Raw genomic sequence first — 23,007 nt, 5'->3', positions numbered from 1 at the left:
ATTGGTTATTTTGACATTAGTTATCCTGAAAGGCAGCTTCGGTGTGGGTGTTTTGTCGCTTCCCCCCTGTTGCCTCCCTGATTCTCCAGGCATTCCGTCACCTGGTGTTTGTCCTGCACAATGTATGGTTTCCTCGTCACTCATGAGACACACATGACTCAGAATGTTGGTGATCGCACTGATTTCTGTTTTTATGGATTGTTTTACTTTCCTTCGTTTAATTGCAGCGCGTTATGTAATGGTACACGTAGACTTAGTTCTCGACACACACACACACACACACACACACACACACACACACACACACACACACACACACACACACACACACACACACACACACACACACACACACACACACACACACACACACACACACACTCACACACACACACACACACACACCTTCCCCTCTACCGGAACCATTACTTTCTACAACTAATAGAACCTTCCTCCTCTTTACCTCAACACCACCACTACTCCTACCACCACCACCACCACTAATCCCAATAGCCTTCTTTCATCAGGTTTAAGCTCTGCTCCGCGAACTCCGCTCATTAATGAATGAGCTAATTAATACCTGTGGGACCCGCGCTCGAAGCAGATCCCTAATTACACCACTACCCGTAATTACATAGGCAAGACTAGAGGCCACTTATTGATCGGACGGTTTAGCTTGACCACTCCCAGCAAACCCCTCCTCCCACCCCACCTTCCCCTTCCTGCTCCACCACAAACAACCCCAACACCCGTTCTTTTCACACCCCCCGAATTCCCACTTTCACCTTTGCCACGAAACACTCGCCCTTGGAAAACCTCCTCTGCCCGTGGGTGTAATGGAAGAATAGTGAGTGGGCACCTCACCATGTTAAAGTTGTTGAGATATTTTTAGAGTTTATTTGTTTTTTTTCAGTCAGATCACTCACTGTAGTGCAGGGGAGGCGATTAACTGGAATATTTCGCCTTTATTTTATTAATAGCAATCGGACAACTTCTGCCCTTTGTTGAAAAAAAAATAATAAAAGTAATTTCACAGACAACCTTATGAACAGAAAACAGAGGAATTCAGAGAAAAGAACACTCCCACTTTCCCTTTGTTGCTAATGTGCTGGTGTCCTTTGCTGGCTAAGAAACAACCTCCCACACGGCTGCTACATCTTCTTTAGCATCATCTATACATGTAGAGACATTCTTGGCTTGCCTATCACGAGTCTTATGAAAAATTCCAATCTCTAATGGCATTAAGTCCCCATGAAGTTAGAAAGTCTGCGTCACTGTAACTCTTCCTCATTTATTCTTCAGATGTCGCCTCTTTACGTTGTTTCACTCCCCCAAGCATGAAGTTCTTCACATCTTGGAGCCAGTCTTACATAACACTTGTGAACAGTACGGAATCAAAGCGTAGTCGTGCCGTCAGCTCTCTCCCTTTAACTGTCTCCTGTCTGCTAGTCCATAACAGCGTCGCTTCCCATCCAGTCCTCTGCGGCAGTTTTAATGGTTACCGCTCTTCTCTGCTTACCAACGTGTCAACCAGGACTTTCTACTCACTTCCCTCCCTGTCCTGTTCATCTTATCAATGCAAGGGCTAACCCGTACCTTCACCGCTTCATCCTGGGTGAACTCCGTTGTAACAGTCTGCTTTCCTCTGTTTTTCCACTTTCATACAACTTGAATTCCTTGAGGAGAGGACTATCAAGACACTTTGGAAACTAAATTGACCTTACTCTATTTGAAACTTTCTGCTACTTTTTATTTTTCGAGCAGGAGCGAGTTGACTTTCTTCCCGAGTTCGTTTTTATAGCCAAAAGTCGGCCCGCTTTTAAGCAGATAGATAAAGTTACTAAGATTACATTTTGTGAAGAGTACGAGTGGTGTGTCTTTATGATAACTGAATACTACTGTCATCGCTACGCACCACTGTCATTTCCCGCCACACAGATGCGACCTACAGCTGCAGGTATCGACACTTTTAATAGTTACTCCTACAGCCGCCACTATCAACATCTCCGTTACCACCTGAATCCCGTTTTACTGCCACTACCTCGACTCTCACCCTCCTCTAAATTGCTAACAGCCTTACTCTCACCATTACCATCCCCTACCACCCTCACTATCGCCTACATCGACACGTTTCCGAACTCTCCCCGCGCCCGTCCCCTGCCCTTACAGTGCCTAAAGGCCATATCGAGCGGAGGAGGAGTGCTGGGGTCACTGCTAAATGTTGGAGACTACAGGGACGCGGCGGCCAGGTGTGGGCTGGCTAGATCTGGGGCTGGCTGCCTGCCTGTCGCCCTCAAACTAATAAATGTGTATTCTTTTTTTCTCCTCGCGCCAAACATTTCTACAGGTCACAATATAGATTTCAGGCGACAGATGTTGGGTTCAAATACAATATTCTTTAAAGTGATATTAATTCATAACAGGGATGAGGCACTTTTTTTGCCAATTAAAGGTTAAATGATGAATTTCCGCTTCGTAGTCACCGACGCGCTCACGGTGTATCAGAAATTAGTCCAGTGTCTGTCATAATGGGAGGCTGGTATGTTAGTAATGAAAATCGTGTTACTTTGCCTTGTAATATGAGGAGGCGTTATGTGAATACTCAGACTCTTGTGTTCTGTCACCCAAACGTGCCCGCATGTCCTTTTATCAGCATCGTGAAGCTTGCGGCGCGTGGACGTCACCACAGCAGGATGGATGTGATTAGCCAAAGTGTCTGGGACAAAATAGCAGGCGTCCCACACACGCAACACCGTTCCGTCGTTCCCACTCCCTTTCCTTCCTTGCTTAACGCCAGGATATTTAAGCCCCAGATGTCTCCTGTCCATGTTACCGCATATGTCGCTGGGAACGGTTTAGCTTTTCCTGTGATATCAGATAGACCCTTTCCAGTTTTCCCCAGACTATTAATTCATCTGGGGTATTAAGTCCCCCTCCTGTCTGTAAAGTTTACTGGTCACAAACCCTTCCTCGCCTCCACCTTCTGGCTGATTTCCACTCGTTGAACGAAAATGATGTCGTGACTTGGAAGCTGAGAATTTGGATGAAAAAGGGGCCAGAGTGCTTGATGAGGCAATCACCCGAATAATTGCATAGCCAGACTACGAAAACAGAATCTGCGGCAAACATTCGTGCTCACGTGGCGCGCAACGAGGTGGGCGGCGGGATAAAGGCAGTGTGAGAGGGGGAGGAGGAGCGAGCAGGGAGTGATCAGTTCCGAGAAGCAAGGTTAAGCCGACTCTCCTCACCACAACGAGTGAAACAATACTTGGGGTTGATGATGGAAAGAAGAATCTGACTGTGATGCGTGAGAGGGTATCAAGAAGATTGGTCTGTGAAGCACTGAGCGAGCGAGCGAGCGAGCCAGCGAGAGAGAGAGAGAGAGAGAGAGAGAGGAGAGAGAGAGAGAGAGAGAGAGAGAGAGAGAGAGAGAGAGAGATGCGACGTGTGGCATACATTGCAGGGTACTCACAGTGTATGGAGAGGCGGGTAATCTTGCGGGACGTGCCCACCTCGTTGGACACCTCGCAGGTAATGTCCTCCAGGTTACTGTCCCGCGTCACCTTCGTCACCACCAGCTGGGTTGAATTGTTCCCCTCCACCAGCTGGCCGTTGCGATACCACCTGCAAGAGGGAAGCAAGCAGCACACGGGGTTTACACCTTTATATATATTTTTTAGACCAGAGAAATAGTGTGTGTGGTGTGTGTGTGTGTGTGTGTGTGTGTGTGTGTGTGTGTGTGTGTGTGTGTGTGTGTGTGTGTGTGTGTGTGTGTGTCATGTGGTGATGCGAAAAAAGTAAATAAGATTCTGTTGGTTTTCCAAGATAACTAACAATAATACAAATAGCATCGTGAAAAACTACGCCGCCCGAAGTATCGACCAGTTTGAGTAATACGCAGCGGATCGAGTTCTGTAAAAATTCCATTAATACTAAACGATTTCATTCAGAGCCTCCCCATCTTATCTCTTATCATGACCCTGTGGCAACCGCATCGCTCTGGATTCATACCGTGTGAAGCAGAGCATTGCTGTAATTTTTCCTCGTCCCTTTTTTACGCGTGTCTTTGAGATCTGTACAAACTTGTCCCAGTGGCGTGAGGAAGAGGAGGAGTGGAATACCGAAGTTATCCGTGCGAACAAGTCCAGCAGGTTCAGGCCGTCATAAACATTATCTACGTGCGGCGCCTCCTGCTGCCCCCTTCCCCATTCCTTCCTGTAACAGCTTCCTGACCCACAACACAATGTCCTCAGCCAACCCTTTAGCTTTGCCACGTGTCCAGAGGCTCGGAATGGCCTTCCTCCCTAAAGTCCTGTAGTTGGGAAACGTGCAAGTGTGTCCCCTTAATGCGGATCACACCAAAAGTAAAAAGAACTTTTTTTTTTTTATTTTCAGTTTGTGTACACAGAAGTTCACGGTAAAAGAGAAGGGAAAAAAGTCGTGACAAAGTGACACTGTTGCCTCACGCTTTCATGTCCTTTTAAGTTCGTTTATTATTTTTTACGTCCTTCTTTAAACTCGTGAAGAGTAAAGGCTACAAGGACCGAGTTGTACTACAGCCTGATGGCCATGTCGGAGTAATTTATTTTGAGTTTTTACTTGGAGGAATGTTTTGCTTAGGGCAGCCGGGGGTTAGGGGGGAGACAACCAACGGCAGTGAATAATCTGCGTCTGGTTTCGGGAATCACTGAGCTGATAATCGCCTTTACTAATCTGTATTTCAAAAGCAATCATATTTGCTTTATTACACAGGCGATCCGGAACGTATTCCTAATGACATCTGATGTAATTTGCAAAGTAATAACTTATGTATATCATGATTACATATTCATATTATTCAACCTAGACCAGGTAACATTAACTCTTCACTACTTGTCCCAGTTTTCGTGAGTAACAACCTAAGTAGAAATTCTAATATGCATGGATAACATTTCCTAATAAATAATAATAATAAAAAACACAGATAAGTGTTAATTTAAATTACAAGACAGGTCACGTGTTCTTGAGGACTCACCTGTAGGTCATGACGGAAGGGTTGGCTGAGGCGGAGCAGGTGAGGGTGGCTGTCTGGCCCTCCATGTATCCGTCCTGGTCGTGCGTGATGGTCACCTCCGGGGGGTAGCTCACCTCCAGCCGCACCTGCCCCACAAAACGAGCCGTCATCACCCCGCCCCGTAATACCCCTTCGTGTATGTGTCAGCCGACTGGTGTGTATATTTACTCCAGTCTATCCCGCGTGTCAGTCGGTAATCTGCAGCCTTGCATTAGCTTGGATGATACATGACTCCTTTCCTATTCAAATTAACTGTTCTTATCATAGAGAAAAAAATAGACGTTGCTGGTATTAGTATTGCATGACGCCTTCTACTCACAAGCGCGGGTCATGTGGTACTTGATAGAGCGTCTCACCTGTGTCCTGAAGGGCTGGTGGAGGGCGGGGTTGGAGGCTGTGCAGGTGAATACTGTGTTGTGGTGCTCGCGCGACGCCAGGAAGCTCAGAGTGGACTTGGCGTTGCGGCGATGCTCGTCTGCCATGAGTTCCGTGGAGTACTCTATAACCCTCCGTCACCTCCCGCCCTGGGCCGTCCAGCCACTGGATCTGTGGGAGGCCAGGAACTTACGTGACTCCTTGAGTGAGCGAGCGAGCGAGAGAGAGAGAGAGAGAGAGAGAGAGAGAGAGAGAGAGAGAGAGAGAGAGAGAGAGAGAGAGAGAGAGAGAGAGAGAGAGAGAGAGAGAGAGAGAGAGAGAGAGAGAGAGAGAGGAGGGGGGTGGGTGGGGAACAGTGATAAACGAAGTCCTGCATTTGGGTTTCAAAACTCTCGAACAGGTCTAGCTCCGCACTTAGCAAACTTCGCCGCGCTTGCTTGTACGAGTAAATCGCCTCTATTCGCCTCACACACTCCGGGCACCTCGTTGTTCCTTCTCCTGTCCGCTAACGTAATACCGCCCAACATCACCAACACCAACAACACCAACAACACCAACAACAACACCACTCCTAAACTCACCTCGGCTGCAGGCTTTCCTCCCTTGGATATGCAGGTCAGCTGGACACCCGCTCCTGCCTGTGGTGGTGACAACGGGGCCCTGGGTAATCTCAGGAGGTTCTGGGGGCACGTAGACCGTCAGTTTGGCTGTCTGGGACCTCACACCCCGGGATCCCCCTCCAGCCTGTCACTTGGCACTGGAAGTAGGAATCGTCCTCGAGCGTGACGGGGCTAATGCGCAGGCTGTAGTCTCCTGAAGGTGCAAGGAATAGTAAGTGTTAGGGAGGCCGGGAGCATCAGAGGAGGAGGAAATATGTAGCGCTAGCCAGTATTCTTACTTTATATATAGAGGAATGTAAGTATAGGTATTTAAATTATCATCAACTTCATCATCATAACTTTTTTCGAACGCATACTATTATTTATTTTTTGTCCGTTCTTTATTATATACATTTTTTTTAGTTTGCGTGTGCGCGTGTAAATCCACATGATGCGCAAAAAAAAAAAAGGAAAAAAAAGCAGCTTAACTTGCGCACGTTCACCTGAGTTTCCGTTCTTCCGGGTCTTCTTTTTCATAAGTTTTTACTCTATATAATACCAAAATAAGGACGAGAAGCAAAGGATAATACGCATGAAAAATGTTACCTGCATCGTCTCTCTATGTCCCCACCTGTCATTTTTCCCAAGGTGACTCGTGTGGCGTTTTTTTTTTTTTTTTTTTTTTTTTTGCGTGGAATATTGATTGGGGTTTTTATTGAATTAGGTACAGGGAGATGTGTGAGATACGGACCCGTACTCAGAAACGCTTTGTTCTCCCACCACGACTATTTTCAAAGGCTACAGAGATGATTCACCGGGTTGTCAAGAATGTTTCTCCCGCTAAGAATGTGGGAATCTTTTTATTCTCTCCCTAGAACGATAAAACCACCCTTAAAAACGACTGTAACTTCAACTAAAGTCTCTTGAAAGTAGTGGAGATGCGGCCAGAAGTGTTTTAGAATATAGTTCATGGATGTAATGGGCGGTGAGTGAGATGTATCTGTGCAGAGAAAAGGTGATGGTTAATTAATATGAGTGCGGTAGCAAAGGTTACAGGTGAAGGTTAATTACGTAAGGTGCGTGTGGCGGTGAACATTATAGGTGGTAGTTATATAAGGTATTTGTAGTGGTGGAGATAGCAGGTCATGATTAATTACGTGAGTGTGCTAGTGAGGTAACAGGTGATGATAGCGAGAGTAACAGGTGGACATTAACTAAGCAAAGGTTGAGAGTTGTATTGGAGACACTAAGTAAAAAGGTAGTTAGGAGGCGACAGATTAACTCTTTTTGTTGCAGAGAGGCGGCGTCTGTTGTAAGCCTACGAGTAAAAGCTGCGGAGTGATAGTTACTGGTGGCTCTAATAAGTACACTATTCCTGTGTCTTTACTGTTTCCATTAACTTAATTAACGACATTTTAAGGTGAATATCCTGCGGGTGAGAGGATCTGTTTGCTGTGGCCTGTGTGCGTGTGGTGAAGCGGCGGCACGGGCAGCTGGCGATGGTGGGGGTGCAATAAACAAAATCAAAGGTGACGCAATGCTCTTCTTCTACCGTGTTGTTGACCTGCACTTTTCCTCACGGCACTCACATCGTCCATTACTGGTGTCCTGTGCGGCGGGGAATTCTTTGCGGTACATCAGGATCGTGGGTTCTGATTGTGAATAGTTGTAGTGTGACGTGTAAAGCCGCTTGGTATGTCGCGATGCATAAGTCAGCAGGGAGAAGACTTATTTGGTTTCCCCCCTGCCACCGCCAGCTTTAACGCCCCAACCAGACTCAGACGCTTCCCTCCTTTGCGAAATTCAGTGTTCAAAGGTTGCACTTATTTATATTGCTCGAGTTTGACAAACGCGTGATATATTCTTCGAAATTAAACCTACCTTCGTGAATTTACTGAATTCCTGAATGCAACACGTATCGTCTAAATGTTTACACTTTGTATTTGCGTTTGTTTACTTGTTTGTTTGTTTTTGCGTGTGTGCGTGTGTGTGTGTGTTAGAGAGAGAGAGAGAGAGAGAGAGAGAGAGAGAGAGAGAGAGAGAGAGAGAGAGAGTCATTTACGAGGCCGGATAAACCAGAATGTGATGTATATATGTGTATGTATAAACAAACACACGTAGCTACATGTTTGAAGCGTGACAAGACAGGGCTTGTGTTCAAGGCGCCTGGCGTTGCTGCAGCTTAGCCGTCGCTCGCTTTGTTGTGATCTGTTTGTAATCTACTTGCGCATATGAAAATTGTTCTTCTCTTTGATGTTTTTGGTTATGCACGCAACTATTCACTTACATTTCTCCACAGTGAAGAGAGATACAGAGTTGGTAATATGTTGGAGAGAATTCTGTCAGATCATGAGTTATTCATTTTGACGTGCTGCACAAAGGTGGATTAAACGCTTGTGGCAAGTTAAGTAAGCTTGGAGTGGAATAGCTGACATGAGTTAGGATAAGCCTGATTGTTTTGATGGCATTGCATATTTGAAGTGGAAAATTTTGTATTGCTGATGAAAATATACTGTTTAATTACTAATTTCTTATGCAGTACAATATGTCAAACAGTAGTAAATAAGCGAATCAATGCATTTTTCATATGAGCTGTGGACAAAAAAATATAATAGATCAAAAATGATATGTGAGTGAGAGGAGTTTTCAGGTTTTTCGCATCATTTTGCAAAGTAAACACGACACAAACAAACCAATTACACGTTCTTGCAGGAGAGGAAAATGTGTACTTGTTGTAGTTCAAAGTGACCCTCGTGTGTGGAGTAATATTGGTGTAAGCAACACTGAACATTTCTACCCAGCGCTCCTGCTCCCTGAGGGCAGCTGGAATACCTGGATTCAATTTCTGGACAATGGTAGAATAAGGAACGATTTTTTCTCCCAGTGACAGGATCTCCTCTAGTAGCAGCGGGACTGGTAGTATCTAGACGCCAATCGAGTGTGTTGTGGGGGAAGACCCTGCACACTCGTACATTCGTTAACATTTACACTTCATGCTTGCATTACATCACACAAGTCTGTTCTCAGTTCACCCTGGCAGGATTTTGTGTTACTGCTTCTTTTCCCATCGAGGGTTAAATGGCAATTCCTCGTGAAATACGTAGAAACTCTATTCTCGTCAAGTGTTTATTGAGGCTCAGAGAAGAAAGGAATGACAGATGGTTCAGATACGTGGTTAAAAAGTAATTATAGGCAGGGTTTTGGGATACTTAATGCACATTGTCCGCGTCTTAGTGAAAAGTGATTCAAAGGAGCTTATAATGTCATCATCATCATCATCATCATCATCATCAACGATCTGTTTTCTATTACTCACATTTATGTTTAATCTGTGTGCACAGTACTGTATGTACCTTCCCTGCCTGTGTGGGTGAGTTGGATGGACGCGCCCCCTCAGCCGCTGGCCCCCCTAGTGACACTATAATGTAAGTATGATGTAAGTACTGTTTCATCCTGACCGATGGAAGTAGCTATCTTGAGCCTTCCCTGTTCCCACTGCACCGCCTCCCGGCAAGTAACACCTTTGAAACGTTTTTTTTTTTTCTTTCTCTTATTTAATCCTGCTTCGTTGTGTAGGATCTTTTCTTTCCTGAATTTGTAAAATTCATCGCAGGTCTTCTTTATTATTCTACTTGATTTTTATCAAGTATTTATAAATGCCGATGTTCTTATACAAGACTTGGGAGGTAAATTCTGAATGCAGCTTATTTATATTTTACTGCGTGTGTTATTTTTCATTTATGTTTTTCGTAGTTCAAATTTGCAAGATTTTGTTTTATGTTATATTTTTATGTGAGTAATACTTGTACTGTTTGTTCACTATGTTGTAATTCAGATTCTAGTTTGTTGCTAGTTCTTTATTTTATTATTATTTTTATTCGTATTCTGTACTATATTTCACCTGAAGTTTTAGACGTCAAAGTCATACTATTAGGAGGATTCACCTTACATGAAGATTCATGTTCCTGAGAACACGTCCATCTCTACTACCGACTTGTGTCATTTTACATTTTTCAGGCGTCCCAACCTTCCTTTCCCCACAAAGACCATTAGTACAAACACCACAAGCTACGCCAGTACATCTGATCATTGAGTCTCCCCTTTTCTTAAACCCACATTTACCACACCCAGCACCACCATAGCTGAAAAAAAAATCTCTTCTGGCTCCTATCCACGAAAGCCCACACCGTCACACCAAACAATAGGCCCTAACGTCTCTGAAAAACACAAACACCACATCGCACACCAGATGACAGCCAGTCCTCCCTTCTCACTCACCTTCCTCATCGGAGCCAATCATGGAGTAGCGCTTGAAGGCGTACAGCTCCCGTTCGTTCCCCAGGCCAAAGTCGTCCCGGGTCCACTGCAGCTGGCCCACCTTGTTGATGATGCGGCATGGAAGCACTACCGTCGACCCGATCACGGCGGTCTGCGGTGACGGCTGGTTAGCGAATCTCTGCTTCGGCCCCACTTTCCGCCGCGTCCGTGCTCAGGAACGCCAGTGCAAGGAGGAAGAAGGGCACACAGGAGAGCCACGTTCTTCCTACAACGTGCCAGTCCATTCGCCCCCGTCGGTTACAAGTGATGTACATCTGAGGAAGAAGAAAAAAAAAGTGTGAGTGACGGCGATATCAAGTGGAGGATATCGTTTTACTTATTTTATTTTTTCGATTTTCCTCGGAGGCACTATCTGGAAATTCATCAAAGCATCAAGGTTCTGGATTTCTCGTGCGAGTATCAAGGGGAAAAAATTGCTCGGTAACTTGGCCCAGTTTGTCTACATAAAACGAAGAAAAGTGGCCCACAAAGATAAAATTTACTTTTCAGGACATTTATGGTCAGTTACTAGATAGATGGAGGAAGAGGAGGAGCGTAAAGAGGACAAGTTGGAGGAAAAGAAAGGATGAGGAAGAAACTAAAGAGAACAAGCACAAGAAAGATGAGAAGGAAGAGGAGCAGAAATGTTGGAAAAAAAAGATGAACAGGAGAGAGAGAGAGAGAGAGAGAGAGAGAGAGAGAGAGAGAGAGAGAGAGAGAGAGAGAGAGAGAGAGAGAGAGAGAGAGAGGACGAGACTCGATCATTCATGTCACGTTTTCCCGAAAATTACGTATTAGAAAAGACATAATATGACAGAGAGAGAGAGAGAGAGAGAGAGAGAGAGAGAGAGAGAGAGAGAGAGAGAGAGAGAGAGAGAGAGAGAGAGAGAGAGAGAGAGAGAGTTACAAATTCCTCATTACCATAAACATAACTACGTAATTCCTGGTGAAGTCACACCCACATAATAATTTCATGCATCATGTGGCGTCTCGCGTGCCTCTGTGTAACCCTGCAGGCTGCCGGTCTCTCATATCATTTGTGCTTTGCGTCACCCTGTTCCACCTTTTGAAGTGAAATTTTTAGCCTCTCTTCACGTAATTTATCATTTTACCATCTTTTTTCCCTCGCATCGTTTTGAAGAATAATCGATTGTTCGCAATATTTACTTCTTAATTAAACTTTAAATCCAATTTGTATACACTATTAGGTACACTTTTTCTATTATTTATTTATTTATTTTTGCGTTGTATCGTGAGACATTCGATTCACTCACAGGACATTAGTTCAAACAATCGCTTTTTATTTAGCAATCATAAACTTCTATTTTAATGCTTGAGCTGGTGTGCTTAGCTACCCTGAGTGTCTGAGGTGCAAGACTCCTGGTCCCGCGCCGCTCGCTGTCCTGCACCTCACCGAGAACGACTCACAAAGCCAGAGACCTCGTTAGGTAATTAGATTTGAAACAGACAGGAAATTGTGGTGTAAATTTGACTTCCGATTCTTCTTACGATCTGTTAACTCTTCCCTTCGTCTCTCTCTCTCTCTCTCCTCTCTCTCTCTCTCCTCTCTCTCTCTCTCTCTCTTCCTCTCTCTCTCTCTCTCTCTCTCTCTCTCTCTCTCTCTCTCCCTCTCTCTCTCTCTCTCTCCTCTCTCTCCTCCTCTCTCTCTCTCTCTCTCTCTCTCTCTCTCTCTCTCTCTCTCTCTCTCTCTCTCATAGGCATTGTCATAAATTTTGTCATATGTACATTCATTTATCACAGTTTCCTCTACACATATCCTCCACGTTTTATCATCTCAACCGTGCTATTTTCCCTTCCTTCTAAATTAATTTATTTGCCATTTTTCTTCCTAATTTATTTATCATTTTTTCATCCTCCCTCTCCCCAGCAACATGCCTTTACTCGTCGTTATTTGTATCCATGCAATGCAATTATTTCTTCCAATCCCCTCATCCCTCCTCTGTCTTGCCTCTCTCCAAACCTCCTCTGGGTGTCCTAATTTTGATCGTCTCCACATAACTCAGGGGCAGAGAAGGCCTTCATCACACGGGCCGGAACTCGAGGCGCCGCGGCTCACTAAGGAGCACTGTGTGGGTGCGGGTTATATTTAGCGTAACTGGGATTTATAGCCGGCCGCCTGCACGGGGCTGGAGGCTCTCCCAAGGTCAGGTGAAGGAGGAGGAAGGGTAACGGGGTCTAGTCATGCCACAGCTCTTGTTTGACCTGATGCTTGTTTTTACTTGAGTTCCGTGATCGTGCAGGTGATAGTATTGATATCTTTTGTCCACTACTACTACAACTACTACAACTACTACTACTACTACTACTACTACTACTACTACTACTACTACTACTACTACTACTACTACTACTACTACTACTACTACTACTACTACTACTATACTACCACTGCTGTTGGTAGTAGTAGTAGTAGTAGTAGTAGTAGTAGCAGAAGTAGTAGTAGTAATAGTGTTAGTAAAAGTAGCTGTAGTAATAGTAAATAAAATAGTATTAATAAGAAATAATGTGAGTTTTAAACCCCGATTGATCCAAAATGATCAGACAGTTAAACTTTCTGTCGGATTTGGACGCGTTTCCTTTTCGATGACAAATAAGTTTTTCCAGTCTCCGCTCGCCCTGCTTGGCCAAACGTGTGCACGTCAAAGTGGAGTCAAAAGCTTACTGAACCAAACGATAACTTTTGTACATGAACGAAACGTGCAAAGGATTCAGAGCCAGCAAGTAATAGTGTCCGTGAGGTATTCGTGTTCCCTTCTTTATCAGGGCGACACATGCACGGGGAAGGAAAACTCCATGATAAAAAGTGATGCAGTTAACCTTGACGTAACCTTAGAAATCAAAGTGAACAACGCAACTCGAGATACTAGAGGCAGTTGTGCGTGAAATCAAGTTAGGCAAATTCCCTTTAAATACAGCGCCGCGTATGCAAGCCTCAAAATCGTGAAATACAGTAAGTTCGACGGGGCGAAAAGGCTCGCCTGACCGTGTGTGTTGTGCCCGCCGCTTACACGCCCGACTGCCTTGCTCTTGTCCAAATTCATTAAACTTGTAGAATTCAGCGCGCGATCTGCGAGCGATAGTCAACTTTGGAGCACACGTGGGTCCTCTTCGTCCTGCCGCGTCTGGGCGCCTCCCTCTCCTCCTGACTGCCTCCTTTTTCTTCCGGGGACACTTGGCACGGTCTTGTGTCTCTTTTACTCTTTGTTACTCCTCTCTTTCCCCTCCGTCTCTCGCTTTTTTCTTGAGTCTCTCTCTCTCTCTCTCTCTCTCTCTCTCTCTCTCTCTCTCTCTCTCTCTCACTCTCCTCCTCTCTCTCTCTCCATCTCTCTCTCTCTCCTCTCCTCTCTCTCCTCTCTCTCTCTCTCTCTCTCTCTCTCTCTCTCTCTCTCTCTCTCATTTCTTTTACGTGAATAGTTTCTAAGAAAATCTCTTACGTTTCTTTGCAAAGCGTTCGTGCATTATAACTTGGTTTGAATATTTCATAGTTCTTCTTAGTGCGGCATATCATTGAATCTGTAACCTCGAGATTTATGACATTTTTTTAAATATTTCCTTTTCTCATTTCTATCACCCCATCACTTTGCGTGGTGCTTTTTCAGTCATTTGGTCTTTCTTTTGAGGCGAGACACGCTTCCTCATGTTTACATCTCCCTACGCGCCTTTCCCACTTCTTTTGTTGAGTATCATGTCCAACAGGAGCCATTTTCACCATTATACCAGTTATTGGGAACCCTTCGGATAGACGGCATTATCAATCGATGTCCCCCCATTGATCAACGCACTCCTTAGAAGCTCTCCCAATGGCCATCGATTTGCCATTTATTACGCGCCTTTTTACACCACTGGGAGGAGTCTGTGGTGCGCCATATGATTGTTGCTATGAACAAGACCAACAGAAAATTGGATTCATTCAGCGGTAAGCCTTCCGGGAGCCACATTCCTCGGGTGCTTCAAGGTGTGCGTCCAGCGGGCAGGTCATTCACTGCCTTTCCCCTCACTTGCCTCACTTCCCTCACTGCCTTCCCTCGCCCCGTAAAGCGTCACCGTTTTCTTTACTTTATTTTTTTTGAAGAACGTTTCTGCCGTGATGAAATAAGCCAAGAGAGAAAGAATGCGTTGCCTTGTGTTGCCACATCAGAGAGACTAGATTACGATGGTGTAAAGTTCAGTCAGCATTGTGTGAGGTGACTATGTTGGTGGTGGTAGATTAGCTATTGCGTGTTGTCTGTTGAATGCCACTCCAACTGACATTTTGCTTTAGTGTGATCGAGAAAACCATACGGAAAATTCTTTTGTCCTGCAAACATTGTTGATTTTTTTATACAGGTAGAATTTCTGAGATTTGTTTAGGATAAAAAAGAAAAGAGAAAGAAGTAAACTCGTGCAGCAAACGTATCTCTGTAGGATTTGTCTCGCAGAAAATATGATGTATCTGTTCCCAGTATCTTATTCCCCCCCGCTGCGTGGAACTGGTCGTGTTTCCTCAGGTAGCCAGACTTGGTGATGCTCCAGACGACAAGTGTAACAGCGGGATAGACAAGACCCCGCGTCTCGTGTTGGGAATGTTTTCATGGACTTAGGATGGATGTCCAACTCTGTATCGGAGAGCCTGGAGGATTCCTTGGGAGTTGGGAGGGCTCGTTATTGCCTCAAATAATATCTGTTGCGTATCTGAAGTGGAGGACGGAGGGAAGTGACATCGCTCTTGTGTCCTCGATGCCTCTTCTCTCCCTCGTGAAAAGTAATTCCCCTTGATAGGTTCACATATGGTTGTTGGCAGCAGCTCGCAGCCGTCATCAAGGTGAGGGAGGGTCAAAGGAGAGACCAGCTTCAGCTTCCAATATCAAGCAGAGGTATATAAATGCTCGCTGTACGTCTTTCTGCACACGCTCAGGAAAATCTTTACTTTAACACTTACCTTCCCACTCGCCCTCACGTTTACCACCGCTGTCTCTATCATTAGGGCATTAAAAAGTAGCTTGGAGTAGTCTTTACTGCAAAGTATGACGTTGTAGCCGCTATGCCCCCTGCCATCTGCTATCGAGCGCCCGGCACAGTTACTCAACGTCAATACTGGTGACGTATTAACGGCAGCTGGTGGGGCAATACTGGCTGCGTCAGCGCTCGACGGGACCCCGCCGTCCTACTTGCTCTGTTTACTTTGTTTCCTCTTCTCTTGTTGTTCCTACCGCTGCCGCCGTCGCCGCCCGCTGCCGTTGTTTCTGCTGCTGCTCGTAACTGTTTCTGCTGCTATATCTGCTGCTAACACTTTGAAGAGAGGGAAGTAGAAACGTAATTCAGCGGGAATGTTAATGGTCTCGATACTGGCTGAAGTTCGGAGGATAGTCGTAGTTATGGTAATAATGATAAAACAAATGCCAGGCGTAATGGGGTGCGTGGAACAGAGGGTCCCTGGGGTTGTGAGTGGCCGGCAGCGGGATGAAAAAGTTGTCTTCGTGCTTCGATGATGTGACAGCACAGAGGATGGTAACAGCATATAACATTATGATTTGTATCGTGCTACGTGCTTCTGGGAGACTTGAGCACGTGTAAACACGACCCGTTCTTACAGAAGCAATGTTTTCCCAGAATCCCAATGTTGACTGAATTACCGCAAACTTCATTCAGGCTTGTGGCGAAAGGTCCATGGTGAGAACCGGTAGTTATTAAAATGGTGCTGGCAGAAAGCGTTGGAACACTGTTGATAAGTCAGTGCGAGCTGCCTCGAGCCCCGAGTTACTGGAGCAACTGGTAAAGTTCTCCACTTGTAGTGAACACGAGGCGTTAAGGTTTCACTGAAGCTGCTGCCCGCGTTTAGGCGAGGCGTCGCTGAAGTGAGCAGGCTGTGCACGCAGACTAAACACAACCACCACCAGACCAAGTCATCATTAATATGACTTAGTAAACTGCTAAAACAAACAATCTTTAAATAAATTACTTAGGTAGCAAATTTGTCGTTGCGTAAGTTGGGAAAACTTCGATCGCCAAAGTTACTAAAGCTTGTGGAAAGACAACACGCGTGAAGGTGACAAGAGCCTTGAATGGATGCTCCGGGCCACAGGTGGTTATAACCGAGCACGTAGCGGAAGTCAGAATGCGATTATAAGAGTGTTATGTTAATTATACTTCAAGACTCTCGAGGGGAATCGATGAACATAAGAAAGCGTGTTATGACAGAAGAATTACTTCCGATAAGTATTATGCAAAATATCTTGTAAAGAAATCTCGTTTCGGATTATTTGTCTTTTCCTTATTTTCCGTGACATGAACTGTTCTTTTTTCTGATTGAAGCCATTGATTTCCTCTGAAAGCTGCATAGTTTTATTTGCCTAATTTCAGTTGTAATGACCTCACCATGACGATGTTGACTTGTTGATAACACTAATTGTCTGATTGCTTTTGTAATTACATAGTATGATGTTGACTTGATAACAACACCAAAGAATTTACTCATGCATTTTTTATTGAATTTGTTAACATTTGAACTGACATTTGCTGCAACATGTGGGGATCACAGAGAGTCTTCAATTTTCTTTGTTTGGGTGTCACTGTTGCATAATGAATCCAGCCCGTCATGATTTATATAGTACTCATTCTTTCAAGGTCAGGGAATCCGTGCCCGTTGGTGGATTAGGAGAAGGCTTCCCACGTGTACTCTGATGGTCACTCTGGAAGCTAAAATGTCAAGAAAACGCAGGAACTTTCATTTCTTTGTGTCGTGTTTGCCTCTCGCTGGGAAGACACGCTGGGACTGGTGCATCTCCTCACCCTCGGTTCTCGATTAGCCGTTCTTAAAAGACACGGAGAAGTTGGATTAAGTTTCGTATTTATGAGCAGAAAGGAAGGAGCCACGTAATGTTATGGTTCAGACTCGCAATTACCCAAAGTTTAGAAAGGAAAAAGTACACATTTCTTATGATCATTATGTCTATCTGTTAGCCAGCCTGCCTGTCTGTTCGTCCGCTGTCCGTTTGTTCTCTCTCTCTCTCTCTCTCTCTCTCTCTCTCTCTCTCTCTCTCTCTCTCTCTCTCTCTCTCTCTCTCTCTCTCTCTCTCTCTCTCTCTCTCTCTCTCTCTCTCTCTCTCTCTCTCTCTCTCTTAGCCGATAATGGATATTGCAGTTCAGTTACTTTCTACTTTCCGAACACTATTGTCTGAAAACTAGCTAGTTGATGTGCGTTGGTGCGTGTATGTGTGTGTGTGTGTGTGTGTGTGTGTGTGTGTGTGTGTGTGTGTGTGTGTGTGTGTGTGTGTGTGTGTGTGTGAGGAGATAAAGGTGAATATAACCATTTCATATACGACACTAGTGCTGGCATTCAGTGAGTACCCTTGAAGTGACGCCTATAATTCAAGACGAAAGACTAGTTTATCGAGATGCAACGCTCCTCCTTACATTTCGTTGACAAAGCGATTACTGGTGTTCCTCTTTATGCGTCTGAATTCGAGGGAAGCAGAAGACCACCTGAGAAAACAAGGGAGTCACTCTGATCCAAAGGAGGAAATGAGAGTCTTATGCAGTGCTCGGGGCGGCGGCGCGTACACGATACGTAGCTCGAGCCTGAAGATGAATGGGTCCACTCTTTCACGTTATTTTGATGCCTCCTCTCCGCCCGGAAACTAACGCTCACGTCACTTAATGCCCTTTGTATACTCTCTCTCTCTCTCTCTCTCTCTCTCTCTCTCTCTCTCTCTCTCTCTCTCTCTCTCTCTCTCTCTCTCTCTCTCTCTCTCTCTCTCTCTCTCTCTCTCTCTCTCTCTCTGTGTGTGTGTGTGTGTGTGTGTGTGTGTGTGTGTGTGTGTGTGTGTGTGTGTGTGCGAGATGTTCTTTATGCCTTTCGTATAGTGTCATGTTTCCTGTAATATTTGTGCGGGTGTGTGTGTATCTGTGTGTGTGTTAATGTGTGGCAGAGAGAGAGAGAGAGAGAGAGAGAGAGAGAGAGAGAGAGAGAGAGAGAGAGAGAGAGAGAGAGAGAGAGAGAGAGAAATAAAAATACACAACCACCCATATCTTGCCACAACTCACACACACACACACACACACACTCCAGGTAGAATCCATCTCCCTCAATTCTGTCTCCAGCACAAAACCCGCGAGAATATATATCCGTGCGGCAGGCAATCCAACACAGCCAATGACATTACCCGCGAAAACATACAACCAATGAAATAAATATACAGGCATTTTCGAGTGAGAGGAAGCTGGCCAGTACAGCTTTAACTATGTTTGCAGGGATGCTCCTTGTCTCCTTTCTCCCCCAGCCTGTCTCCCTGCCCTGACTCGGTTAACCGCACGCAAAAATTTTCGTCTCAAGCCATTTTTTAGAGAGGCACTAGACACGTACTGCTCCGCTAAAGGTGTGTGAGTGGCCGGCCGCGCGTCGAGGTGTGAAAGACGCTACACTCTCACCACACTGAAGCCTTAGACTCCTGCTGCCTTCTTCATCTTCAGTAGTTATTCAAAGCGTCACAGAGGGTAGGAGAAGAATGTGAAAGGTGATCGATAAAACATGACTTATTATCACGGCTTTTACATTACATATTAAAGCTTTATTGAACAGAAAGGTCTTATTTTATGGTGTGGAGAAATTAATATAAAGTCCCGGAGGAATTAAATATGAGTTGCTCTTCCCCTTCGCCCTTCCCATAGCGTCAATGTGTGATACCGTGCTGGAGTCACCTCGTTCCTCCCCTCCCGTCTACCACTTCACCCCTGGCTGCTGCTGTTACTGTATTACATCACAAACCTGTCACAGCGCCCCATTGCTTTCCCTTTCACGAAATATTGTTTTGTTATTCCTTTTACGCAGTGACAGCCCGCTTTTTTTTTTTATTATTTTCATACTGCGTTCACTTAATTCATTTAATTAATAAACCATCAGTTATTTTATATTTTTACGCTCCAGCCCACGCATCCTCTCTCTCTCTCTCTCTCTCTCTCTCTCTCTCTCTCTCTCTCTCTCTCTCTCTCTCTCTCTCTCTCTCTCTCTCTCTCTCTCTCTCTCTCTCTCTCTCTCTCTCTCTCTCTCTCTCTCTCTCTCTCTCTCAATACTCCGCTGGTGTGCCTCTCGAGAGGAGTACTGCTGCTTTAATGCACATTCACTGACAACCGCAACAAAAAGAAATGAAGAACAGAAGAAGGTTGGCAGTTGCATTTTTAACCACGAAAAGGGCGCGGATACTGCTCGAGTTAGCGCGGGTAGCGAAGGTGGGGATAAGAAAGGACACTAAAGACAGTACTTTTCCAGCGTGTACTACTTTCCCAGCGTGTATTCAGCGTGAAAAAGGTGCGGAGGTGAATTATGTCATGGGACTTAAGTTGAAATATAAAGGTAGCAGGGGTGTGCGGGCGCTTAGCTTAAGTAGTACTGAGGAAAGAGACGAGGGGAGCGGATGGCGGAAAAACGGCAATGAGCAAGAGAGAGAGAGAGAGAGAGAGAGAGAGAGAGAGAGAGAGAGAGAGAGAGAGAGAGAGAGAGAGAGAGAGAGAGAGAGGCATGAATTATTTGGGGATTTTAAGGGGAAATATTTCACGAAGCGTATATTGGAGTCTACATGCTTGTGGCTTGTGAACGAGGCTGTACAGAGCTTCACAAAGGAGTGGCTGGGAAAGATACGAAAACTGATGAAACGCGAACACGATAGATGGCGAGGACATGCCGGGGAGGCCACGCGTAGAGGCCAAGTAGGTGAAAAGTTTACGCGATGTGGAATGAATAGACGTGTGTGTGTGTGTGTGTGTGTGTGTGTGTGTGTGTGTGTGTGTGTGTGTGTGTGTGTGTGTGTGTGTGTGTGTGTGTGCGGTGTGACTGACCGAAAAGGAAGAGTAATACAGTTTCATCACACGAAAACAAACATTTTTTGGGAAGAATACCTAAAAATGTTACGGTGGAAAGAAAATGTCGAAAAAAGATAAAAAGAAGAGAGATTAAAAAGAAGAAACCTGTTTATCTGGAATGGCCGGCCCTGCGTGACCACGTGACCTTGGCTAAGGGCGGGGCGCGCACACCACCTGGCGGGCACCGGGTATTTCCTCTGCCCGGAGCTTGGTGGTGGTGGTGGTGGTGGTGGTGGGTCACCTTTGTGTTATATAGGAAGTGTTTCAGAAGCTCCCGTGGTGTTCGATATTTCCTATTGCAGCATTAGTATGTTAAAGATCAGGTAGGATAAGAGAGAGAGAGAGAGAGAGAGAGAGAGAGAGAGAGAGAGAGAGAGAGAGAGAGAGAGAGAGAGAGAGAGATGAAACGCACGCACGAATAAATATGAAACTCACAAATAGAAGAGAGAAAAAACTCACACGTACTTGGATCGAATGTGATTTACTCTCTCATCTCCCATATGCATTTTTCCACCTTTTGTTTATGAATATTTTTCCCGACTTAATTGGTGATTGCTCGTGTGTCTGGCTTATAAAAGTATGAGCGCTCTTCACCGGTCTCCACCACCACCACCACCACAACAGAGGACTGGAGCACAGGTTGGAAAAGCCCACTCCATCCCCTGGATCTAAATCTTTGATACTTGTAATAATGTTTTACTTTATCGTCGCAAAAGCTATTATACTTTTTTCAAGGGGATATTTCATGCAACGTTGTATTCATTCCTGGTGACTGAAAATTTACGGCGGAATATTGCAGAGGTCTTTATAATGGTGGAAATAATGTGTGTGTGTTGCTTGTAGTATATTTCGATTCACGGGGTGGGGTGACGCCTTGCGGATGGCGAGTGAGTCGTGGCTATTTTGTACTGGGATTTTAGACAACGCTCCACCACCACCATCACCACCACCACCACCACCACCATAACCACCTCAGCGTACCACGATCGACACATTACACTCCACCACACCGTAATCATCACAAGATTTCACCACACTACTCCACCACACATGCCACATTTCACGCCTCACACAATACTTCACCACACTGCTCATTAGTCCACTACACGTCACTCCACACTCCTCCACAACACTTCACCTCCACAATATGCGTCACTTCTTCACGTCCAGCCACACAACACCACAATACCACGCCACTACTTGTTTTGTGCTTACCTTGTGGAGACTAAGACTTGTATTTCTTGATTTTCAATTTGTCTAAGTATTACGTAGGTTGTATGGCAGTGGTGGCCGCCTCTCTCTCTCTCTCTCTCTCTCTCTCTCTCTCTCTCTCTCTCTCTCTCTCTCTCTCTCTCTCTCTCTCTCTCTCTCTCTCTCTCTCTCTCTTTGATGTGACGCGGTAGGCCTAAGGAAGAAAATATATGCGCTTTCATTTACCCGCTCAGTTTTAAGTAGTTTATTCCAGCTGGCGTCTTTATTGTTACTGTTATTATTATTATTATTATTATTATTATTATTATTATTATTATTATTATTATTATTATTGTTATTATTATTGTTATTGTTATTATTATTATTATTATTACTAGACTCGTTGTTATTGTTGTTATTGTTGTTGTTGTTGTTGTTGTGGATTATCAACATCATTATTCCCATCACCACCACCACCACCACCACCACTATCATAAAAAAAAAAGAAAAGAGCTACCTAAAACAATAATATTTTCCTCAACACCTTGTCACTTTTCATCACACCCACCACCACCACCACCACCACCACCACCACCACCACCACCACCACCACCACCACCAGTACCACCCCCTACCACCGCCAGCTCCTTCAGTTCCTCCGCGTCCGGTTTTCCCGTCTCTGGCTCCCCTCCAAAACTTCACAACGCCTCCAGTGCACACATTGTTAAGTAGGTATAGCGGCGTGTCCCTGGAGGCGTCTTTCTCTCCGCTGTGCACATACGGCGGCCACTCATACATTGCGGCGTGGCTGAAGGGCCTGCTAGAAGCTTCCGTCTGCGTGCGACAGGATGTATGCATGAGGCGAAGAGAAGAATTTATAGCGTAAGGTGATTTTAGCGGGAAATTGAGGGAGGGATTAGGCGAGACGCTTCTTTCATTATTTTTTTTTTTATTTTTATATTTTATTTATTTTTTTTTATTTTCATGTGTTATGGTATTAGATTTTTTTTAAGTTTCTCGTGTCTCGCTTTTCTTTTTTTTTTCATTTTTTTTGTTTGCTTTCTTTGTTTTTCTTCCTATTCTCTCCCTCCCTCTTCCTTCTCCCTTTTCACTCAGCTCTTCCTCCTCCCTTTCTTCCACCTACTGTCCTTCGCCATCATCATTTATCACCACCACTACCACCACCTACACCACTACCAGCCACCGCCATCACCACCACCACCACCACGGCCATCATCATCATCACCATCATCATCATCATCATCAGGCGTGGCGGTATAATCATCCTTATCATTATCACGGTGTTGGTGGGCATTATCACATTTTCCAGCCGTTCGTCATCGCCTGGCTGCCCATCGGCCTCGCCTGCACACAAGTACAGCTCCACCAAATAACTCTTGTGTGCCAAACATTATTTAAATTCAAAGGCGTAGCTGGGACGTAAAAATGGCTAAACGATCTCGTGTTAAAGCTGAAAAATTATTGTTTTCAATATGGCTGCCTGTCTGTCGGGTTGTCTGTCTGTGTGTGTGTGTGTGTGTGTGTGTGTGTTTATGTTATGTTGTTTTTTATATTTGTTTGTCATCGTATCTATCTATTTATATATATGTTCTAGAT

General features: G+C 44.9%; 1 protein-coding gene and 1 long non-coding RNA gene across 2 annotated transcripts in view; one reads left to right on the top strand and one right to left on the bottom strand.

Annotated features, from left to right (window-relative positions):
- LOC135112566 (uncharacterized) overlaps positions 1-23,007 on the top strand; it is a 169,620-nt gene that overhangs the window by 36,105 nt on the left and 110,508 nt on the right. Inside the window, exon 3 of the long non-coding RNA XR_010274467.1 lies at positions 9,369-9,452. This is a non-coding gene — a long non-coding RNA (uncharacterized LOC135112566). The remainder of the gene's footprint in view (positions 1-9,368; positions 9,453-23,007) is intronic.
- Positions 1-23,007, bottom strand: part of LOC135112564 (irregular chiasm C-roughest protein-like) — a 75,024-nt gene that overhangs the window by 17,730 nt on the left and 34,287 nt on the right. Inside the window, exons 2-6 of the mRNA XM_064027023.1 lie at positions 10,306-10,619; positions 6,010-6,241; positions 5,410-5,599; positions 5,015-5,139; positions 3,473-3,624 (exon numbers count right to left, since the gene is read on the bottom strand). Coding sequence (XP_063883093.1) covers positions 3,473-3,624; positions 5,015-5,139; positions 5,410-5,535 — 403 coding nt within the window. The 5' untranslated portion in view covers positions 5,536-5,599; positions 6,010-6,241; positions 10,306-10,619. The remainder of the gene's footprint in view (positions 1-3,472; positions 3,625-5,014; positions 5,140-5,409; positions 5,600-6,009; positions 6,242-10,305; positions 10,620-23,007) is intronic.

The sequence above is a fragment of the Scylla paramamosain genome, chromosome 24, assembly GCF_035594125.1.
Source record: "Scylla paramamosain isolate STU-SP2022 chromosome 24, ASM3559412v1, whole genome shotgun sequence".
Classification (NCBI taxonomy): domain Eukaryota; kingdom Metazoa; phylum Arthropoda; class Malacostraca; order Decapoda; family Portunidae; genus Scylla; species Scylla paramamosain.
The sequence above is the reverse complement of the archived record's forward strand: the minus strand, read 5'-3'. Positions and strand labels throughout refer to the sequence as shown.